At 39.2% G+C, this 16,344-nt stretch overlaps 1 protein-coding gene across 3 annotated transcripts; it reads left to right on the plus strand.

Annotated features, from left to right (window-relative positions):
* The first annotated feature begins 16 nt into the window (after positions 1-16).
* LOC107220718 lies at positions 17-4,469 on the plus strand. Of its 3 annotated transcripts, XM_046741031.1 has the most exons (5): positions 17-164; positions 446-643; positions 727-1,750; positions 2,199-2,576; positions 4,227-4,469. In XM_046741031.1, exons 3-5 carry the CDS (start codon positions 1,657-1,659, stop codon positions 4,259-4,261), a joined length of 507 nt encoding a protein of 168 aa, XP_046596987.1. In that variant the 5' UTR covers positions 17-164; positions 446-643; positions 727-1,656; the 3' UTR covers positions 4,262-4,469. The 3 variants fall into 3 exon arrangements, with proteins under 3 accessions (XP_046596987.1, XP_046596988.1, XP_015514900.2); XM_046741032.1 differs by lacking the exon at positions 727-1,750; XM_015659414.2 differs by lacking the exons at positions 17-164; positions 446-643 and having other exon boundaries at positions 660-1,750.
* Positions 4,470-16,344: the final 11,875 nt, after the last annotated feature.

Here is a 16,344-nt window from a genome sequence, read left to right on the forward strand (position 1 = left end):
GCTCGCGATAAGAAATGAGTGATCACGATGAAGATTTTGCAGAAATACAGGATCAGTCTCGGTTTCAATTACTTTCTGAATAATCCAAGTCTATAGATCGTGGAATTGAACCTCTGAAAGAGTCGACACTATTTTCCACAAGACTTTCCGCATAACAACTGTATGTAAGTTTTCTGGAAATATTCCAATTCTAAAGTCTATTTTATTCATAATCGAAATGACGTGTAATCTCTACTATGGCTGTGAACGAAATCCAATGGTTAACGAACTATATATTACAAACGATGTGGACAGGCATGAAATTTGTGGATAAAATCAATCCTATGCCATAATTCAGATCTCCGTCATTATCGTCGTATAATTATTATCGTTTATGTTACATGCATATACATATACGTATAATCACAAATCGAAATGTAACTCTGCCTCGTCGTTATCATTACAGCGAGTGATATCTGCAGTTTTGCCGTACCTCGCACATGCCTTGTACCCATCTTATTTTATTGGAACGTGAGATGGATGCTTCTTGGATAAAAAAAAAAAACGTAATAAACCGGCAATAACTGCATGGCGTACAGCGAAGCTGCCTGCAGCTTAATTTCATGCACGCGAACCATTGTCTGCATCGGGATGATGGTGCCAGGTACCATAATGTACAACATTTAGTTGCGTCACATAATCCTTCTGTCCTATTTTCATTTCCATGCGATACTCTTATTTCGCCAGGGTTCGTGGGAACCGGAATTCCGATATAATAAGTATCCGCTTCGAAGTCGACTAAATCGACTCGTGTGCAAAAACACCTCGACCTCCGCGAATCCCTAACCCATTCAACGTCTCAGTTTTGGTAATGTTTTGAATTATGTTTTAAATATCTAAGAAAACCGCAGGCGAATATTTTTGCAAAGAACGTCAGTGGGTCGAGGAGCAAGGAAAAAAAAATTTACCGTCAATTTATCATGTAAGGAATCGTCGCGGGACGAAGTCGTGAGTTGACAATAAAATTCTAGGATTATTTCCAAACTTTATTATTATTATTATTATTATTATTATTACTGCAGACAAACTTTCTTTTCGTCAAGTACTCGTACATATATTATAATAATAGTGAATCAGACCCGCGAGAACGTTGTTAATTATTAGTAAAAGATTCAGCATGAGAATAATTATTCATAATTTTCTCCCACCTTCGATATTTGTGTTGGATAAAAAGGGAGAAAGGCAGAGAAGTAGAGAGAGAGAGAGAGAGAGAGAGAGATAGAGAAAGAGAGTAAAATAAACAGCAAATTTCCGGCCCCATTCGTTGCCGTTTAAAAAGGCAAGAAAGATTCTAACCAGTTATACTCTCAGTAACGGATCCTGTCCGGCTACGAGGCTGTGATCTACATACGATTATGCATACCTATAAAGTCTAGAAGACGTGGGGATTTTATCCGATGTATCCTACCTACGTGGCCCCCAAACGTAATTCTGAATCGAAGAGGTACGGATCACCGTCAACGTCTGCACTCCCTCTCGCTGCATCTTTCTCTATTTTTGTTTTCTCATTCACTCTTATTGAAAAGTTCTTAAAGCCATTTTTGTGTGTACGCTCCAGTGTGTACGTGTGTTTAATTTATATTCCCGAATCGAAACAGTAGAAGCATAAGAGAAAAAATGGCGAGTCACTGTCGCCCGAAGATTTTTCATGTTTTTGTTTTGTTTGCCGCTTTCTGTACTGTTCGATGCAACATTTCTCACCCTGTCCAACGTGAGTAATAATTTTGCCTCTAATTTTACGATGCGATACTTGATTACATATTTACTTACATTTTAAATTTGATTTTAATCCGTACAACCTTTCGGTAAATAACGATTGTTTTTACCATGTGTTAAATTCTTATAAGAGAAAAGTGCTCTGTCAACTCTTGATGGAATAACGTGATCTCTTTGATTTGGCACAAAATATCATAGAATATATTTCAAACAATTTTGCGTGAACAAAGACTTTTGTCAATATATACTGTGGTAAAAAATCCATATTTTCTTCTTGATCAATACCTCCTTGTAATTTTTGGAATTTAACAAGCAAAGACTTTTGAAAATTATCCATACATACGCACGATAAAGTTCTTCCAAAGGAGTTCTACAGCCTCATGGGTAAAACTTGTCATATCAAAATAAAATAAAAGATCTCACACCGTATTGAACTTTTGTAGCGCTTGAAGCAGCTCTACCCGCGTTACGCGAAAGTAATGCGGGTGGCAGTTTGTCCGGCGTTGATGACGAGCCAAATCCGACCGTATCTCCGGTTTTCTCGGATCAGGCGCTTCGTCAAACCTACTACGAGCCTTTTGGTACCTTTGGATCATCCAGCAGAAGACGATGCCCGTTGTGCGACAGTTCAGTGTTTCCTTACTGCGGTGAAAAACTTTTTCACGACGCATGCTGCTGCACCGATCCCTACCAGTACCCACTTCCTTACAAGTGCCAATTAGCCGATTGCGCCTTTCTTCACGCTAATACCTGCAGGGAACACAGGCTCATTGCCAACTGTTGCTGCAGCGACGAGTACAGGTCCTTCGTGAGGGGAAGAGGTGAGTGCAGCGATGACAATTGTTTTGGCTATCTTTGTCAATTCATTTTTACCATTCGAGTGAAAAATTTGCGATTTCTTTATTAGCGTCAGTTTAGAGTGAGAAGACCGTTTCTAACCCTCTTTCGCTAAAAAGTAAAGGAAAGAGTTGGAGAAAAAGATTCGACATTTTTTTTTTTTTTTGTATCCCGATTTGCCAATTTTTCAACGTTTAATAATCTGCAAGCGCTTCTCGGTTCAACGCGAAAGTATCGAGTCCATTCTGGGTGTTTACAAGCAACAACAATAATCATTTTAACATTTATAACATCAATAACAATTGATTACGTCTCTCTAAATAATTATATATGCAATCCTGATTTTTATTTGTTACATGGATTTGTTTTTATTATAATTCACGTCTGTCGGGGGCATTATCGACTCGCATATATAATACATATTGCGTTGAATCCATTATATGCGGTGGCCTAGATTAGAACTGGAATTTGGAATACCGTACGACGCGTTGGATAAATGTCAAAATCAAAGAAATAAGAAAGGAGTGAAAACAAATTTAAAAATATTTTGACTTGTACAAAAATAAAAAAGAAGAACAAGAAAACAGAAGTAACGGCAAAACACTACGCGTTTTCGCGATTGATTGGATGCGATGACTGCAGCCAACTGTACATACGTAGGTATAACCAATTGCTGTTACAGCCAGACTGTACGCAAATATTTTCCATGCACAAAACTGCGCGTCTCGAGGTCTGGTTCATTATTTTTATAAGCATGTTCTTTTTTTTCGTGTCAAAACGGTTGTATAAATAATTTCTTAACTTCAATTCGCACACTCCGGCTGCACGAATGATGATTGATTTCTCGTGATGTTTTTTATTGTGTGTTATTTTATTTTTGCGTTACGAATTTCTTATTATTTTTCAAAAACAATTATTTGTCGATGACCTTTGATCATAATAGAATTATGGACGAACGATCTTTCCACGGCGAGGAATTTAACGACCAAATCGTTTAACTATGTGTAAACCAATGTCTAATCGATTTCCACGTGAGGTCTAATAATTATTATTTCTGTGCCACAACGTAAGTGGCTCGGAGGATACGTGGATGTTTGCATGCTCGGCAAAAACAAAAAAAACAAAAAAAAATAAAAAATAGACAAAGATGTTTACAATTATTGTGTGTATTACCGTATTTTACGATATAAAGTATACGTGATATGCGGCAGCATCGGCTTGAATCTTTTAATCGCTCCAACTGCTGTTCATGCAATTACAGTCTTGACGCAAATAACAATATCTGACAGGTTGTAATAACAGTATAATTAATTTTGAACTCGCGGTTTATATTCTACGTTATACTTGTTGAATTATTATGTATATATTATCCATACCGTCGAAGAAATCTATTTTCGATACAAAATCTCGAGGTCAATTTCATCAATCATACATTTACACACACACACACACACATGTATACAGCACTTGGAATATACATACTTATCTTGTAGGTGCATAACGTACAATTTTATCTTTGAGTTTCAGTTTCAAAACTTGCCAATCGCATTTTTAGCATTCCTTACTATCAAAAAACGTTGCATGTGTATCGATTTGTCAGCTTTTACGCAAAACATGAATTTTTATCCTTACAGACGCTGCGGTGGCTGAGAAAGCGGTTGATAATTGAAAAACGAGAATCACAAGGGCGGAAGTTTTGGAAACGGCGGAAAATCAACATTTTTTCTACGCAACGTTATTATGACGCGTTTCTGAGTGAAAAAAAAAAAAAAAAAATCGAACCAATAGCCGGTGAAGAAAAGAAAATGTATAAAAAAAAGGGGGAAAAATAACAACGAACGGTTCGAGGAAGTCGGCCGGATTCTTATACCTCCTAATCTGTCTCACCTGAATTCCCCGATCCAGGACCACTGCAATATAATGCAGCTGCAGCGTAATGCATTATCATAACAGGAATCCAGGTAGATGAATCCTCCAAGAAATTTCCCATACCTACCCGCACTACGACCTGGGCTAAACTTGTAATAAATGTGTATAGGTATACGTGTCGTGGTAATAGGCAATGAAAGTACGAAAAAATGAAGAAAAACAAACAGCTCACAAAAATCTTCGGAATATGTTACCAAGTTTTAGAAAAAATTTAAAAGTTCGCGTTGCGATTAGCCTCAGAATTAAAAATAGCGGTATTGCCGGACGATTTCCGGTCAGTTTTTGAAATCTTTCGAACCGACTATCAAGACCCCGAGGCGTGAAAATTCCCTGAAAAATGGATTCAGCTCGCTTTTTTCCGCCAGACATCAACAGCCACGTGTGACCGTCTCTTTACCACGCCGGCCTCGTCGTAGGTGGTGTAATTATCGTTCATTCTTCCCCGTCCAGCTCGTTCGCGGATTAGTATTAGTACCTACGGCAGTCGCGGTCGTCTGGCTTGGCCACCCCGAACCGGACCGCCGCCGTAGGGAATGATTTTTAACGAGCTTTGGACAACGTCCGGAGTTCAATGTCAAGGTGAGGCACGTGTCTCCGTGATGGGCATTATACTCTGCCTTTATTAAAATAAACATGAATTTATTCAAGGCAGATAGCACCGCCCACCGCAATCCGTATCACAACGGAAAGCGATAAACGGCTGTCACTTTCCTCGGTAAGGTAAGCCTACCGGTTATCGACACGCTTAGACCCAATTGTCGATCCATTTATTTTTCAAAATTACAAAACTGACGGCACAAATTGCGAATCTCTCGATGACTGAAACCAATTGCTGGAGGGCTGGACGCTGGAAATTTATTTGTTGGTATTTTTAAAACCAAGGATCAAACAGATTATAAAACCAAAAAAGGACAACAACTGGTAAGCTTAACACCTCAATAATTGCCCCGACAATCTCGTCCATGGAGTATATCTCTGAAAGTGCAGCGGTGTAAGTAAAGTCAGGCTAAATCGGAACATTGCACTTACGGAGATTGGCTCGATTGTCGTCGCAGAATCGCTCGGAATCATTCGAAATTGTGTACTTTTTATACAAGTATGAGGATGACGGTTTCGGGAACCCGATCCAGCACCGTTCGCGAAACTGATCGTTTCGACCCCGGTACTAGATCGGAGTCAAAATCGGATGGTTCTCGAATTTGGAATATCTTGGAAAAAGGATCGTAGAATTGGATGGCCGGCGTCCGGAAAACGAAACATGACCTCCTTTAGGCTCGAGGGTCGAGAAGTCGGGCCATGCGGGTCCCGGACTAGACTTCTTGGTTTAATTGACCCGAGGTGGGATGGGACGGACGGGGGACGGTCTTCTAGACGGTCGGTCTCCGTATCTCGGGCACCATCGGAATGTCCGTCCCTCGTGCATGCTTACACAACGGGTCCCCGTGCAGCCTCGTTCCTCCTTAACCGATCCCGAGTCCAGCGGGTAGAAGAAGAGGGTTGTCGCCCTAGGAACGAATTATACCCGGCGGCACGTGTTGCCCTTACCTAACCTTGAGAATTTTCCGTTACGCTCCTGCATGCGGGCCCCTAGAATCGACTACGATTTTTGGACCGAACGTTCTCGTTCTGTGAGAAATTTTTCACTCGTTCCGCTCGATTCCGCGTTATATAGTAAAACACTGGTATTATCGTATAATCGTAACGGTAACGATTTGGATGTTGTTCAAATTTCGAGAAAATTTGGCACCAGCGGCTGTTTTCTGTGATTTTATGTTTTCTTTTCTTTCATTTTAACACAGTGTATAAAAATCTATAACGGTGCAATCTTGGGAAAATTGAATATTCAAAGGTACCAAGTTAAGTGATAAGAAATAAGTAGTGTTCGTTAAAAAAAAAATTCATCCATAAAACCGAAATGATGGAAAAAAATTTTTGCTAGTTAATAAAAAAAGCTTTGATCTTTTTACCGACATTTTTTTACTCTTCTCACAGCTTCTCTTCCGAAGCGTCAGGATCTAAGAAATTGAAGTCGCATCAATCGTCCTGGTTATTTTGCTGAAAAAAAAAGAATTAAATTGAAAATTCAAATCGTAGTTTCGAATTTCCATACCCGCAATAATTCACTACCGATTCCGGGTAATGAATAAGTTGCAACTAATGGGACTAATTTCCTGTCTTTGATCTTGAAGTTGTAACGACGTTTTGCAGTGAGGAAATTCAGTCCCGTCTTATTGAAGTGTGTGCTGTACCCAAAAATGGAAAAACCCATTAGGGAATACTTGACGTCCGTTTCGAAATAATTGAGAATCATATGCGTAAGTCGTGCGGGTATGTCCATTATAATACATGTTGCAGTCTGATGTGTAATGTTAGTTTGCGTAAGTTCTTGGAAATAGAGAAATGAAAACGATAGAAAGAGAGAGAGAGAGAGAGAGAGAGAGCTTCAGAGACACGTGTGAACTCGACACGTGCATGCACTGCAGGACTTATCGCGGTTATGCCTATCTATATATACATATATACATAGAGATATGTACATTAAAAGGTATACCACGTGTAAAAATAAATAGAATTTTTCAAGCTCACGCGCGTACATGTATATAAATACGTATATATATATATATAGAAAAGCCTTGACCGAAGTCCGGATACTTGTTTTTATTTTCTTGTGTTCATATATTTATTTATTTTTAATGTGTCTCTTCTTCCCAACGGGGGAAGATGGAGGCGGGATTGTCCTCCGCAGGTTTCATCGTGTCAGGCATACGCACCCCCCTTACGGTCGTTTCGAACAGCCACACGTGTGCCACACATGACCGTCTCTGTATGTCAATTGGGCCCCTAAGAAACTCCGTAAGACGCCATTACGATTTCCTCATTTCACGTCATCACCGCGTTATCCGTTAGGCCGATGCGATTATAGGCACACCGTCGCGTAAACAACGAAATTCCTACACGTGGGGTCTGGCCCAGGTAAATAACCGACTTAAGTGAACATCGGGGCCTTACTCGTAGGCTTTCGAATTTGGCAGGTGTGAGGCGTTCCGTGGGCATGTCCATGGTCCATGGTCTGTGGTCTTCATCCACTGTGCGGAACATTTTTTCTCACGCCTGCAAAAATTTCTCTTCATCCTCTTCTGCACATTTTTCCTGGCGGACAGAAATTGATAGCCACGCGTGCGAGTGTGTGTGCATGTGTGTTTTTAATGCTTGTTTTCATATGTATTCAATAGACGGGAATAATTTTATTGTTTCTAGTTTTTTTTTTTTTTTTTTTTTTTCACATTCCGGTAAAGGTCTCGGTTCGAACGAAAGTAAAAATGTAAAAATATGCTTTACGTATACGTATATATGTATAATATATATATTAAAACGGAAAAATATGCATGCGGTGAAAAACGGAAACTTGTTGCAATTATGAATTTCTCTTCTTTCTCTTCGTTCATTGTCTTTTTAACGACTTTTTTCCGCTTTTGTCCGCTCGAGAACCTATGTAGATGTGATAATAAGCTGTGTTTTTTTCCCGCTCTTCCACTCACTCCCCGAGTGTCAACCAGTTCAGTTTAATTCAGCTACTAACGAGATAAAACAAACGGATCTCTCCTTAACTCGATATTGACAATTTATTCTCTCGATGGATTACTTTTTTCCCAACCTTTTTTTTTTTATCTTCATTTTTTGGCACTTCAGCGGGACGCGCCCAAAATTTCAGGAAGCGAATGTTTTTATCAGTTTACAGAACTATTGTTGTCAAAATTCCGGCATTGTTACACCGACGTGTTATCCGAATACTTTGTAGTCACGCACCGAGCTGCAGCCGGTAGTACGGTAGTCCGAGGAATTTTCAACTTTGTTTTTTCATTGGCTTCTTTTACTTCTTTTCCTTCTTTTTGGCCTGTTTTTGGTTTCCGTACCGTTGACTCAAGGCTGCGACGTCGGTATACTACGCGTGATGATCAGTGAAACGTACTACGCGTGTGTAAAATATATATACATATGTAACACGCGTCGTACGCGCGTGTGGTTACCGAAATATGCGTTATACGTTAATATAATATACGTGATAATGTTTGTTCTGAAATACGTATATAAGAAGCGTTACATGTGTAAACACATGTATACATAATAAGAAATAGTTGGGAGTATTTAGAAATCGTATAATATAACGTGGCGTGTTTACGGGTTACCTAAAACTACAGTAAGACACGATGTGCAGCTATCGTGCGCAATATGACGTGCTAATCGAATGATGATGCGTTATTATTGTGCATTGTCAGGGGGAAATGCGAGAATGGGAATAGTTGGTTGGAAATGAGAGTTAAAGATGACGGTGCCAGATTTGTGGAATTTTTCTTAGTTTTTTTATTCGTCGACATTGCATAGATATGTGTCAAGGGTAGCTTTGCGTAGTGTCGTTAACACGTGGAATTTGTTATCTAGGGCGAGAGAGTCTCGTACTGTATAAGAGCGGAAAAATGCGATAACGTAATTGAAAGGTTGATATAATCTCTCTACACCGACCTTGCTTATGTACCAGTTATACTTATGTGCCGGTTGAGTAACTCTGGTACGCGAATGTATTATTTAGGTATCCGTGATTCACTTCGAAAATGTTGAAAGTCTGTTTAATTGCCGCGCGAAAATCATTCTAATTCTTCATGCCTAATTTCAACTTCGTAACTGATTGGAAAATTGGAATGACAAGGCAAATTTTCAACCTTGCAATTGATCGTCGTATTGCGAACCAAAATTTGCTTTTCAACTTAACGCGCACGTGTGCAAGATTATAGTAACTTACATACGTTCAGTTTTGCATTACATAGTCAGCTCCTTACAGTTTTTGCAGTTTTTTAAAAATAATTTTGTATCTTTTTCAAAGTATACGCGAATATTGTTTCCACAATTGCAGTCATATTCGGGATTTTTGTATATATTTTTTTTTCTTTCATTACGTGCAATCCCTGTAATCACTGTTTGGCCAAGGTGAGATAAAATGGAAAGAAAGTGCATGCACGAGTCGAATGAAAGGGAACCAGAAAGAGGATATAAAAAAACGCCTTATAGAGATAATTTCAAAATCAGATGTTACACAAATATTATATTATTACATATCCGAAGTACAGACAAGCTGCGATAATAGATTACGATACGTGTAATGTAGTGTAATATACCGAAACCGTAATATCGTTACTGTTTCTATGCCTATGTATACTAATACTATTAATTACGATAGTAGCAAAATCTGGTTTCTGCAAGACTGGGTTCGTCTCTCTCGCTCTCTCCCCCCCCCTCTCTCTCTCTCTCTCTCGCTCTCTCTCTCTCCCTGCACGCGGTGCACCTTGTAGAGTTCATAGCTCCGAGCTCGCGGCAGCATCCCGAGACTTGCACTAGAGTTATTGTACCTACACACCTATATCGGTGTACGCGTAATAGCGTATCTAGTACATACCACGTGAATACATACACATGTAATGCGTACACGTTATACTGCAAGGGTACAAGGCCTTTCAGCTTCTAGAATAGTTCAATAACCTTTTCGCTAAATATATACAATACATCTACTCGCTGGCATGCGCACATCATTGCCTATAGTAAATACATGTATATATGTATATCGATATGTGCGTCGCGTGTGTATACGCACATGCGCGAGCAATGTTCGCGAGTTATATAGAAGCTAACTACAGCGGTCCCGAGCGGTCGTGGACCCGGCAAAACTTACTCGCAGGCCTAGCCGTGCGATGTGCAATATCGCGATATCTCCGGTACGCCAACGCAGGTATACCTGCGATAGGCGGAAGAGTTCTCTTCGCGCGGTATCCGTACTTATCTAGTTTAATCTCGTTGCACTCGCGTACGGACTGCATTTGCACATTCGTATAGATCTATGCAGATTATACCTATACGTATCATATGCGAGAATTTCCCGCAGCTCCACCGAGAGCAACGCTGCAACGAATCTCTCTGTGTATAAAGAGACTCCTTTTGTAAATCAGTTTTGCCGATGTACGTTGTATTGTAGCATGTGTCGTGTAATCGCGATTTTTCAAACTTTATAAATCTTCATTACGGAATCGGGAACATGTATGTTTTATAAGTTTTCGACCGATGTTGCAACGTTCGCGATTTTTACGGATCACATTTGCATGAAATCTTTCACATGTTATCCACATGTCGAGTTTCCTCGATATTTCCATATTTCGTTATTCTTGCTAGTCTTACATACTTGCGTGTAATAACCGTGGAATTTATTATGACGATCGTACGCGGCAATTGTGTATCTATTTCATATTCGGTCTATAATACACATTATTACGTATCATTGTAGAAAAACAAGTAACGTATACTATTTAGCATGCGTAATTCTAGGTATAGAGACGTTATTTTTCTGGGTTATTATAATGTGTTAACCACGCGCTGGGCGATCATCTAGCTTCGCGATATATTTCATACGTTTCGCCACGTTCGTTAGTGTCTATAAATCTCACTACATCTGTATACTCGGAGATATTTGTTAATATTAAATAGATAAACAAATTTTACGCAACGCTTCATATATTTCACAATCACACAGAGGAGATGTTTACGGTGATTTGAGGAAAAGTTGGACGCATTGAATATACATGTTGTATAAGTGGCTTGTGTATGATATAATTGTAAACCTTCCTCCGAGGGCGTATAATTAAAATAACCTCGAAGATGATATAAAAATCCATCTAGGATTATACCAGAGATTTTACGAATTACAGGAATTTATAGGGAAGCTTTCTACTTGAACGTGAGGCTTGGTTTAACTTCCGGTGAGTGGAGTATTTTCGCGTGATGCTCACCGCGTAGAGTTAGACCGTGAATAAATACGTTTGTGAATATGTACGCAAAACCGTAGCTGGAACGTCTTATACACGAGTGTATAAAAATGTTTGGTTCGGAAAAAAAAAGAAAAAAATTGTAACGTACGACTCACAGCGTGCGCGGATAACAATAACTGCACAATGTAGATATGCAGTACAAAATATGCCAGGTTGAAATAGGCAAGGAAAATTACCCTAAGAATGGAATTGAAAAGGCGCTGTGCAGACGTCTAGATCATGGTGGTGAACGTGTATAGAAATACAATGTGCAGAAAAATGTGTTGACGCTTGGTTTTTATTTTTTTTCTTGTTTTTTTTTTCATACTCAAAAACTCGAGACTTTTCTGTGCGCGGGTAAATATATTCACGAGTGCTGGGGATATGTGAATCGAATCATACTCTATTCACAAGCTGAATTCTAAACCTTGGCGATTTCATTCGCAGTAAAATTTTATAAAAATCGTTCTTTCCGTCATTTTGTTCGACCTCAAATAAGTATGAGCATTCGATGTTTGGCGAGTGACCGAAATTCTCTTACACCCGATATAAATATTCAAGTCGCGGTCGGCTACGCAGCCAATTTGATTCCTTCGTTAATTCACACGTACAGAAAAATCTTTTGTATACTATGCAGTGTAAGTTCGTTTTTCTTGCCCGCGAACAATTTGTCAGTCAACCTTACGCTTTTCATCTTGACTATTTGGATAGGATGAATAATTTTCGTCTCATCGTAGGTTATAAATAATAAAAGTGTTCGTTCGAACGTTTGAAAATCCCACTCTTTCGATTCTACGTCACATCCGACCGAATATCGGTGCAGCAGGAGTATAAAATTTTTATAATATAAATATCAGGAACCGCAGAGCCTGGCGCCAGGCTAACTCTCGCCTACATTCTTGAATTCGAGATCAAGTTAACTCGTCTTATTCGCTAATATTTGAAAAAAATGGAAACAACGAAGAACCGAAAGGTACATTTCAATCTGCAATCGTGGAATCGGTAAGGCGTCTCTCAGTTTTGAGGATCATTCGTCTTCGTCGCTCCTGTCGTTACTTCTGCGGTCTCGAGTTTTTTTTTTTTGTCTTCCTCTCCTTCTTATTTTCTCTAAAATTTCATTCTTCTGCGTAATATATCCCGACCGCTCGACTCAACGGATTTCTACGTATAAACACGACGTGCCAATTAATAATTCGTGAATGGCCCCAAAGTTGCGCGCACGTGGCTCGCATGGTAGGTACACACACATACGCCCAACAAATGTGATCAGATTTGGCGCCTTAACTTGTACAACACGGATGTCCTAAATTCATTTCTTCATTTATCCCCCCAAAGGTTTTTTTTGTTTGTCTCTTCGAATTTCGAACTTTTTTATTTATATATATATAGGAATCTACCTATGTAATAACATTCAAGTTACCTGTTTCCCGAAAATCATTCGGACACGTGGCGCGGTAACGTTGCGCACACGTATACGCGAAACTTGTCTTTTCTAATGTCTATCGAATCGATGCTTGCTCCTCATGACACAAGTATACGTACAATAATACGTTGCCGTGCTCAATATCAATTTATAATATGTATAGGTATACGCGCATCAGACACATGTGTGAAAATATTTATTTAGGCCGTTTAATTATTATTGCCACGCGCTCATTTGTATTATAATATTATTATTACACGCGCTTGATTCATCGCCTTGAACTATATATGCACACGTGTACACGCGCGTACGCACACGCATTTATTTATATGACTTGTATTATAATATGCACGTATACTTTTTGTTTGTGTATTCCGCGCGATATTGAATCGCTCCGTTGCGGCTGCACGTCGCGTACGTACACATGATACGGGTGTTGCAGAATGAGAGGAAAAATAAATAAGAAAAAAATAAGAGGAAAAAGAAAAAACAAAAAGAGTGTGTGTCAGCTTCGACGCACGACTGGAGTTTACTCCTTACGAACGATAATTATGATATATATCGAATAGAAAAAGAGGGTAAATGAACGCATCTTCCAAAATGATAGGAGAAACAAACATATATCTGTAATTATTCGGATTATTTATATTACTTCAAAAATTTTCGAATTTTGAGTGCATATTCGTAATAAGTGACCGCAAAAACCCCTGAGTACCAACTTTCGTTCCCGTCAAACGACTTTTTACATTTTCGGTCCGCCATATTGGATCCGCCATCTTGAATTTCCAACTTTCGCTTTCGTCAAACGACTTTTTGCGTTTTGGTCCGCCATATCGGATCCGCCATCCTGAATTTCCAACTTTTGAGTGCGGATTCGTAATCAGCGACCCTGAAAATCCCCGAGTACCAATTTTCGCTCTGGTCAAACGAGTTTTTGCACGTTTGGTCCGCCGCATTGAATCCGCCATTTTGAATTTTCAAATTTTGAGTGCAGATTCGTAATCAGTGACCCCAAAAACCCTGGAGTACAAAATTCAAGTCGATGGTAAGTAAGGAAAAATGTGTGCCGCTAAGGGTTAATATAAGTAATGAAAATAATATATAAATATAAAATATATTAAATCAATCAATCAAAAATAATAAAAACACTAAATAAAAGATCTAGTGGTTCGTATTTGAAATGTATATTATTCATAAATATAAACGATAAGCTTACCAATTAACCGCATCCATGTGTTTTTCGGATTCCTCTTCGTTATCATCTAAATCAATTTCTTCCATATTTTCAAATATTTTGACGTGATAACGTCACGTCTTATAAATTCATACGCATGCACACAACACAAGGAAAAACATTCGCACACATTCAACTCTCGGACCAGAGGTAATGAACTATGCAGTGAGACTACGAAGCACCGCACAAAGAGGGGACCCCGAGTATAGGATACGCTGTGTAATGTATTCCATCTCATTCTTTTGCACGTTCAATATATATGTTTGTCTCTTTCTATAACGCCTCAAGTTTTCGTCTTACACTTGATTTTACTCCTCATATAATTTCCGTACCGGGCCCTATAACTCAAATCGTTTCTTAAGGAGTAAACTCCAAAAATTTTCCGTCTCTGAAACTGTAATTTTATGTTAATCCGTAATGCTGCACACAGTGATGCGAATTGCAATGAAAAGAAGCTGCAGAAGCTGCAGTTTAATAAAACCGAAGGACGATATCCAGAGAGATAATATAACGCGCTTGACAATATGACGTATTATAAACGTGCATGCAAAATGCTGCAGCAGTGTAATAATTGAACGCAAATAAGATGAGAAAGAGAAGATGAAAGAAACGGAGTAAAAATTAGCACAGCAAGGGAGAGCTTCTGGCAAGCATTGTTCTTTCCTTATTTTCATTCAACTTTGATTGTACGCGTTCTTTCGTCATTTTATCCTCTTTCTTTCATCCCAGTTCCTGCATTATATACAGAAAAACGACACAGTTCAAGTGCCCTGCAATCGTTGATTCGTACGTGTATTATACCTATACGTACGTAGGTTACATACGCTGCACGTGCCCCATATAATGCACAAGAGACAATCACGCGCTCGTATACGTATATTGTAATAATTCACCGGCCGCGGCTACTCGTGCCTCGTGTTTTTTTTTCCGATTCGCCTATCATGAGCGTGTATTGTAATCGCGTTGTAATAATTTATTGACGCAGTGATCGTTTACCCAGAAATCCCATTTTCGTGACCTATAAGCTTGGATAACACCGTGCAGGTTCGACGCGAAGACTCCCATTATCGAAAGTTACAACATACACGTTATAAATAATTGCAATCCGCTCATTATTTTGCGGAGTATATATCAATGTACGCGTAAGTTTGATGGAAAAAGGCCGTCCGCCAAAATCTCTGTGCCTTCAAACTAACGGATATTGTATTTTATTTGCAAATTCGAATAGTTGAATAGAATTTGTCGAAACGCCATCTTAATATATTATGTTGTCTGGCTCGGTACCAACGAAGCGACATTCGATTTCTAAAAATGCGTACAGAGTTTCTATGCCAGCGTCTGCATATATTTTAGGTATCAAACCGTATCCGGCAAGGTTCAGTCCGTTTTTGCAATGCATTTTCACGAATTTTCGCGCGACGTGAAATAAGGCAGCCGCTGCACGTGAATTATGCGAAAATTTTGTCTTTTCTTCTACTTTTAATTTTCTCTCAATTTAAATATCGTCCGATGAGCCGCGATTATAATAAAATATTTACGTCATCTCCGAATGTAAAGTGTTGAACGATGAAAAAGTCGACTGGACGGACGTTGACGGATCGGAATTTCGACGGTTGATTTCCCCACAGCACGAGGAGCGAAATTTTTGGACAAAGGGTATATCTTTTTAATAGACCTCGACGTGATCCGGATTCGAGGCTGCTGCGATTCCCCCGGCGCGAAGGATCAACGGCTTTTCGAATTTCGTTGGCGGGTAATTCGAAAATACGATACGACGCTCGCTCTGCGGTGCGCCGTTATGCATTGTACAGATTATGCACCTACGTATTATTGCTGTTGTTGTTATTATTGGAAAAGGCGAAAACCTTCATCTTTTGAAGGTCAGCAGCTCCTACTTTTCCCCTGTCAGAATTTGTATTAAAGTGATTATTATTACTATTATCATTATTATTGTTGTTGTTGTTGTTATATACATAATATTACACGAGGACGAGGACCAAAATAACCCCTCATTTTTGTCTACCATGCATTTCAATACACGTGTTCTCAAGGATTTTGTCCTGCGGGCTTTCGGTGCTCAAGGAATTTTTGCGATCCTTTCAATGACTCGGAATCCATTTACGACAGTCACGATGTTTCTCACGGTAAATTATGCAGCGGGGTGTTTAAAATTTGATCATTAATTTTTTTTTCCGTATCGCACGAATTTTCGGACATCGGATGTTTGTTCCTTTTGTCTCTTTCTTCCACGTTTCAGTAGTCGAAAGGTTCTCAAGTTTTGACTGATTCACGTTGATCTTTCGACTATCGTCCGCGTT

Source organism: Neodiprion lecontei, chromosome 5 (assembly GCF_021901455.1).
Source record: "Neodiprion lecontei isolate iyNeoLeco1 chromosome 5, iyNeoLeco1.1, whole genome shotgun sequence".
Taxonomy (NCBI): Eukaryota; Metazoa; Arthropoda; class Insecta; order Hymenoptera; family Diprionidae; genus Neodiprion; species Neodiprion lecontei.

What these genes read in the sequence shown, in the direction of transcription:
- LOC107220718 (XM_046741031.1), top strand. Translation starts at nt 1,657, where the DNA reads ATGGCGAGTCACTGTCGCCCGAAGATTTTTCATGTTTTTGTTTTGTTT. An exon ending in CATTTCTCACCCTGTCCAAC is followed by an intron (nt 1,751 to 2,198) that starts GTGAGTAATAAT and finishes GAACTTTTGTAG; the next exon opens with CGCTTGAAGCAGCTCTACCC. An exon ending in GTCCTTCGTGAGGGGAAGAG is followed by an intron (nt 2,577 to 4,226) that starts GTGAGTGCAGCG and finishes TTATCCTTACAG; the next exon opens with ACGCTGCGGTGGCTGAGAAA.